General features: G+C 39.8%; 1 protein-coding gene across 1 annotated transcript in view; it reads right to left on the reverse strand.

The window, feature by feature from the left end:
• The window catches only part of GHR (growth hormone receptor), a 228,708-nt gene that overhangs the window by 19,577 nt on the left and 201,469 nt on the right, over window positions 1–7,662 (reverse strand). Inside the window, exons 5-8 of the mRNA XM_011370701.2 lie at window positions 6,796–6,861; window positions 5,658–5,764; window positions 4,199–4,275; window positions 1,131–1,303 (exon numbers count right to left, since the gene is read on the reverse strand). Coding sequence (XP_011369003.2) covers window positions 1,131–1,303; window positions 4,199–4,275; window positions 5,658–5,764; window positions 6,796–6,861 — 423 coding nt within the window. The remainder of the gene's footprint in view (window positions 1–1,130; window positions 1,304–4,198; window positions 4,276–5,657; window positions 5,765–6,795; window positions 6,862–7,662) is intronic.

The following is a 7,662-nucleotide window of genomic DNA, read 5'->3' on the forward strand; positions in this document are numbered from 1 at the left end:
GTGCCTGGCTCATGGCAGGTACTCAGTGAAAGTCAGCCAGGTAAACAAGTGGGGCTGGCTATGGGCAGAGACAGGGTTAGAACATGGGTTTTGACTCAGTATTCTTACTACTACCATTTAGTCACTCAGAAACTATACCTATTGATGTTAGGACATACACTAAATAGTTTCCCTAAACTATGCAATTGGGTTCTCTTTTCTGCTGTTAAGTTTCTCAATCTTCTTCCTCAGAGTCAAGGTTATGAGATTTATTTGTTTCTGTCTGTAGCTTCTAGCCACATTCTCTTAGTCTCTTCCAGTCTGCTGATCCTAGCAAACCACATACCAGAACAGCACATCTGAGAGAAGCTCCAAGGAATTCCTATAAGCAACAAATGAGCTCTTGTGGATAGATTTGAGACATTAATGTTAACTACTCAAAGTTATTCTTTGATTTTTTTTCTATTTAGCTGTTTATACTTATTATAGTTTCAACACGAACATTCCAATTATAGTTGTTTGGGTTTATTTTGGTTTGTTTGTTTCATTTCCCCTGTGTCTACATGATGGGTAAGGGGTAATCTGTTTGGATCTTTCACTTAGTTCATTGAGCTGATTATCTCCAATGTTTGTCTTGAGATCTTATAAACATGTCTTTAAACTGATTTTGACTGTTTTGTAAATGTAAAAGGCTAGAGTCATTATGCTTTGTGATAAAGAAAATCTAGGCATTTATTAGAGCAATGATAGAGGTCAAAGGACAACATATTTCAGTAGACCCGAATGTAATAATCATACCAAATAATTAGAAAAGAAGAAATCTTAAAAGTACATTGAGTTTGTCTCTTACAGTGGCACACAAGAACACAACACAGCTTAAAGACCTCCTCAAGGAAAAGAGTCCACAAGGCTTCTATTCTTTTCTTTACAACATTTACTGCCAGATTCTTTTATGTTAGAGCAACTTAAGTTCCCCCAACCCCCGCCCTTTCCCTCTTGTTCGTCAGCTGATCTCATGCCCTGTACACTTCCTTCCACCACTCAAGCACAATGACAAAGTCTTTCTATGCAAATACACTTGGACATTGCTGGCTTCCTAGCTTAGACTTAATCTAAAGCCATGTCAAATAAAACACAAACCTGTGATTTACCTATTTCCTCAACGGAAAAGCACTTTTGATCCACAGTACCACCATTGCTAGTTAGCTTGATACAGTAGGGTATCCAAATGGAGGTATAAGATGAATTAAAGTAACAGCTGTTTTCTCCAGCAGAGACGTAGTCAGGGCATTCTTTCCATTCTTGAGTCCATTCTTGAGTGCTCCTGAAATGGAGGGAAAAAAAGATGAATTGTTCCAAAAACTATGCTATAGCTTAAGTCAAAGTGAGGTGCTTGACAGTCAGAGTCAATAAATTGGAACACAAATATTTATGAGCAAGTATTTTAGTGGTGTCATCTCTAAGAAGTATTAATTCTGTACATATCATCAGTATCTGCAGACAGATAGGGAGGCATTTGTTACTTCTGCTTATAGTAAAACCATCTGTTCATTGACTGCATATAATGCGCCAGCTCCTAAACTCAGTGATTTATTGGTAGGAACTTTATTATCCCCATTCTACAGATAAGGGTTCTGAGGCGTAGGGAGGTTTAAAATGTCTTTCATTAAAACATGGCAGGCAGTCAACTCCCAAACTATAGAGATTTCCAGAGAACTGTGAGTCTTTAGACCTGGGTGTTTTTCCCTAATTCATGGTGTAAGGAATCAAGGCCCACTGATGGTGTTCTCCAGGCTGAGTGACACCAAGGTGGCCTTGAGGTGGAAAATCAGCTACCACCCTACTGAACCATTGTATCTTGTGTCCCTCATGCCATAGCTGTCCTATGCCTGGCAGAGTTTTCTCTATGTCTTGGACTCCTTTCCATACTTCTGATTTTTTCCTTAATCTTGTGGAGAGCCATGGGAATATTTCTAACATGCTGGACACTCAGGTGATACTTATGAAACATGGGAATCCTAGCCTTTTCTCCCACACACCTAAAAGAAATAAAAGGCATGAATCCAGAAATTAAAAAAATCTTTCCAAACTCAGAAAACATTTTTCTTTTCTATTTTGTAACTAAGAATGGACATCCAACTATAATACATACACACACACACACACACACACACACACACACACACACACACACATACACATACACACATGTATATATATATATACACATACACATAAAAAAAGAGAAAACAAACATGGGCTGAATTGAATCAACATGTTTGCTTATGAGTTTCTTTTTTTGTTTTCTCTACAAAGAATGAGTTCCTCTTTTCCTATGTCTTAGATCAGACAAATTCAAACAAACAAAACAAATTATGGAAGATAGATGGACACAAGCTGCATCTTCACATTTATGTTCCACCATATTCATCTCTATCCCACTCTACAGAAAGCATCATTTGTTCAGATGACTTACAACAACAGCAGGATATGTATTACATAGAAAAGGGATGCCAGGAAGTTCACCGTGGAAGGAAGTCAGAGTTCTGGGAAAGGAAATTCCCTGGTCTGCTGCCATGGGGACTTGAACAAAAATGCAGAGCAATCAAAAGATTGTCCAGACTCAAATTCCCCACCAGCAGGAGCAGAGCAAACGTGATAGAATGTGAAATAGCTCTCCAAAGTCCCATCTGCCTGACTGACTGACTGAATTCAGCAAGCCATCTTTGGGAGTTACTATGCAAGCACTATATAAGCATTATATCCAGCATTAGCACTGTGTGGATATAATTAATAAGATTTGATCCCTACCTCCAGACTAGAAGACGACCCATAAATTTTTGGTCTCTTGCATGCATTCCATTGATATTTAATAAGCATCGATTATAAATAAAACACTGTGCTGGGCATTATGGGGGATTCATGTGTGTCTAAGGAATTACTTCTGCTTCAGGGACATTATTTAAAAACTATATTACAAAGCTGTATGGGGAAGTGCTCACAGATAGTGCTCATTAGGCTCCCTAAGAGTTCAGAAGAGGAAATGATTGCTCTGACTGTTCATGGAAGGCATTGAGGTGGAGGTGGTGTTTCTAGCAATCCTGAAGGATGGGTGAAAGTTTAATAGATGGCAACAGGGAAAGGAAAAGAGGGAACAGAGCAGTCAAAGGCATTGAGGTAAGGAAGTATGAGCATGAATGTGGCAAGGGGAGTGGGAGGCAATGGAAGAATTGGGAAAAACTTTCTTAAATTAGAATTGCTACTTGGGTGGGATAATTCATTACTCATTTATTATTCACTAGACTTTCATTTGAGAAGAGGGTTTATAAGTCAAGAAAACATAAACCAGGTAATCTGTGGCAGAGGAGAAAGGCAGCAGGAATGACCTTGTGTAGGGAGCTGGCAGGCCAGATTAGAGGTCTGTGAGCATCCCCCTGGGGGATGGGTGCTGGCAACAAGGACACCGCAGGCTGTGGGGAAGGCGGGGACTGAAAGGAAGGGGTGAGGAGTTGGGAGAAGACACACGTTTCCTTCTTTCCAGCTATTTTTCAGGCTGGTCTGTTTGGCAGTAAGAAGAAACTTGTGCAATTTCAGGAGGTCCTTGGGACAGCTGCTTATCAGCTGTTGGAAAGAACTTGGAATTAAAGTGCCAGAAACACCAAGGTCTGAGACGACGACTGTTGCCTAAATTTTGGTTGAGATTCTTAAAAGTCGCATACCTTTGGATGAGAGGAAGAGTCATCCTTGATGAGAAAAATGAGGGTAGAGGGTAGAAGCAAGAATAAATTGTGTATGTATGTGCATTTATAGTAGAGAAAAGATTTTTAAAAATAAGGGATAGGTGGGCCATTGAACTATAGTATAGCTTATTTTGAGTTTTAAAGTAAATAAGAGTATATTAAAGAGTTTAAAAAGATAGTGTGCAAAATGGTCTAACAAGATTGCCTAGGGAATGAGGCTTCCATGTAATAGTAGAGGGGATATCAAATGTTTTTAGCATAACTGATAGTATTAAAGTAAGTATTAAATGTCCTAAAGATGTAGGCCAGTGATTCGCAGGTCTGGATTTGTCATAGGGAGGTTAGCCCTGTGTGTTTAACACAGTGTCTCAACTTGGGCATGTCAGCACCCTGTCTCCTATGGAGACTGTATAAAAAAACTCTGTTTAGATTATCTCAAATCTATTAGTTCCAAAGAACAAACAGCTAAAATCACTTACCTTAAGCATGATGGATCAGGAAGAGCTGGTTCAAAACACAACTCACGACCCTCTCCATCATTAACCAAAGTTGAATTCTATTTTAAATAAATGTTTAACATTTATTTTTAAACTATTAAATTTAGACCAAAAACAGCAACAACAACAATAACAAAAAAAAACAAATTGACTCACAAAACAGATACTCTGTTGCCTGCCTTCACTATGTTGAGTTTCTACACAGATAACCAAAGCCAATTTACAGAAGCTACTCTCTCCTTCTCTTATTCCCCAAAGTTAAGCGCTCTCGGTCAGATTCTAGTCTATCTTGTGAAATAGGTGGAGTGAGAACTGTAGAAAGAGATAATCAATAAAAATAAGAAAAAAAAGCAGAAGAAATGTTTTCCATCTATAGGTAACCAATTAAAAAAGAAATAAAAATAAAACATCATTTATATTTTAAGGACAACTGTTTTCATAACGTATAGATCATGTGTTTTAGGTTTAAAAATTTCTTGTAAAAAGAAAAGAAAGTAAAAATGTAGTTTCTCCTTTCTAAATTCCCCCACAACGTGGTATGAAAAAATTTTTTTTTTTGAAAAGTCCTGGATAATTTGTTGAGGGGGGAAAGTTGGAGAATGGCAGAGGTGTGTGTGGGAGGAATACAACTTAGGGACTAAGTCTTCACACACTCACTTCCTTTGAAAACGAGACATTTGCAGGCAAGTAGCTAAGAGCAAAGCATCTCTGACAGGCTCCCAGAGCTGCCTTTTGCGATGCCTGTGATTTGCATTCACATGGAGCCCCCTACAAGTTCAGATGCTGAATTTGGCACGGTCACCGTCATAGGGTGGCAGAGACTGCTCTGAAACGGTTGCCTCTCCTGCCACCTACTTAGCTGGCAGCAGCGATGGCCAAGCGCGCAGCTGCTTCTGGGTCTGTCCTATTGACAGGCCAATGTGTTTAGGATCCCTTGTGCTTTAGTGACCAAAGCCTGGCCTGTGAACAGAAAACCAGGTGCATCGGCCTCTTCTCTGCTCCTCCTGCCTCCACTGCTCTGAGTCTGAGTGAAATTATGTCACAGTTTCCTTTGTGAGTCAGGGATGGGGAGAGTCATGATTCTGTAGTTCCTGGGAACTGAATTCTAAGAAACAGTGACAGGAGTCAGAAAGTACTTTGGTGCTCCCCTTTTTGTGTAAGGGGACAGTGCGAAGTCTAACGCACTTGTACGTTACTCGGTGTAGCCGAGTGCCGCTACTTCTAACCCCTTCGATTCTATCGTTTCCAGACAAACTGCAGGAGCTTATGCTGTTTTGGCTAAGATACTCAAAATAATTATATTTCTATAGAAAAAAACCACAAAACCCTAATTTTGTCCATTTGGATCTGCAGTAATCATGAGGTTATACCTTGGGGGTTTGAGGATGTGACAATTTTTCCCCCTGGGACCCCAAACTTCACTAGGGCCCAAACTACTGACATCCTTCTGAATATGTCCAAGATTTTCACTTCGCCTGGTCACACTTTCAGTGGCATCTCCGTTGGTGCAGAGCTGAAGCTTGGAATAAGGATGCTGACAGGCCTGGGCTGTGCAGAGGAGGCCCAATGGCAAAAGTATGTGGCCCTGACTCACGAGGGTAAGGGATAAACATGTATTTGTGAAAGGTCCACATCTGTGGATTTATCTTTTTTGCTCAGGTTCAAATTTGGTGAATATTAGGGTAAACCTATTTTTATAAAGTAGGCCCAATTCTGCTATTTCTCTCTTCAGTTTAGTTAACTGTGGCTATGCAGATAACTTATTTTGTGTTGATTGAGCTGGCTCTCTAAGTTGCTGAAGCAAAAGTACAAAAGTTAAACCTACGAAATCCCTCTTCTTCATTTAACAATCAATTCAATCGATATTAAAAAATGTTACCAAATATTTTAGCTTCCTGTCCAAAAAACAAATCAGCTTTGTTTGCTGACCCTTATCGCTCTATAACGTCAGCATTAATGAAAAAAAAAAAAAGTGCATTTGGTACCCAACTATCTCATATCTGTGTGCCCTTTGGGGTACATCCAAGAGGCCTCTCTCACACTGGGATGGTAGGTAAGGCCAGTCCTGGTTGCTAACTCAAAGTATATCTTATTTCTAAATTAAGCACCCAGCTCTGCATTAAAAATGTTCTTATAGGATACTAATAATCACAAACAGTAAAGAATCAAAATCAATTTGTAGCCCAGGAATTGAAATTCTCTATCATTATTTTAAGTTATCATTAAACTGCCAATAATAAAAATAGCAGCTACCATTTATTGAGTACTTACTATGTGCCAAGCACCATGCTTAGTGTTTTTCATGTATTAGCTAATAAAATCCTCATTAGAAGCCATGGGGCAAGATCTATTAATTCCATTTTGCATATGAGGCAGCTGAGTTATGGACAGGCTGACTAATTTGCACAGCATTACTTGGTGAGTGAGTGCCAGAGCCAGGCTGAAATGCAGGTTTGCTGGCTCTGAGCTCATGTCCTTAACTGCTCTCTGCATCTTCCCTCTTTTCCCAGCTCCTCTGTGGGGTAGACAGCATCTTCCACAGACTGAAGAACAGCCTTGGAGAACGGGTCCCCACTAACCTTGCATCTTGCTTAGGTCTTCCTTGGGGGTTGAGTGGAAAAGAGCAGTTGATAGAGTGTTTGAGTCTAAAATTTTAAAAAGCACAAAGGTACAAGATAAGAGTAAACAGAAATGGAAATAATGCCAGGTGAGGGGTAAGAAATAAACAACTTGAGTGGTGACTATATTGAGAGATCTTTGTTTCACTCTTCCTATTATTTTAAAGGTCTGCTGGTAAAAATGGAATAGGAAAATATTACAGTCCCTTATTGAATACAACTAATTCAACAGGAGTATAGTCTATTTTCTACATAGAAACCAAAACTTAGTCTTTTAAAACATACATCTTTTCAAAAATCTCCTATGGCTTCCCCCCATAGAGAATGTAAAATACAAAGCCCTGCCATGGCCTCGAATGCTTGTCACAGTCTGGCCTGGCTAACTCTCTGACCACTTCTCATATTACTCTTCCCATCTCTCTCCCTGCACCATCCATGCTGGCCTCCTGCTTTCTGTGGACCTGCCCAGTTGGCCTCAGGGCCTTTGTACCTGCAATTTTCTCTGCCTGGACAGCCTTTTGCCCACAGACTCAGTTCATTATGTCTCTGCTATGAGGCACCACATTAGAGAGGCCTCCTATAACCTCCTCACTTAAAATATCACCCAAGCTCCCCATACCCACACTCATGCACACTCACCCACACGTTCAAACACTCACTCTCTCACACACTCCGATATTCACACTTGCATCCATACTTTCACATACTCACCTTCAGACAGTCTCACGAACATCGACTCACAAACAGTGCTGAAACTATTGTCTTTCTGGCTTTACTTTTTTTAATAAACCATATTACCAGCTGATGTTTTATTTTTTATTCTTTTAT

This window comes from Pteropus vampyrus, unplaced genomic scaffold (genome assembly GCF_000151845.1).
Source record: "Pteropus vampyrus isolate Shadow unplaced genomic scaffold, Pvam_2.0 Scaffold172, whole genome shotgun sequence".
In the NCBI taxonomy this organism is placed as follows: Eukaryota; Metazoa; Chordata; class Mammalia; order Chiroptera; family Pteropodidae; genus Pteropus; species Pteropus vampyrus.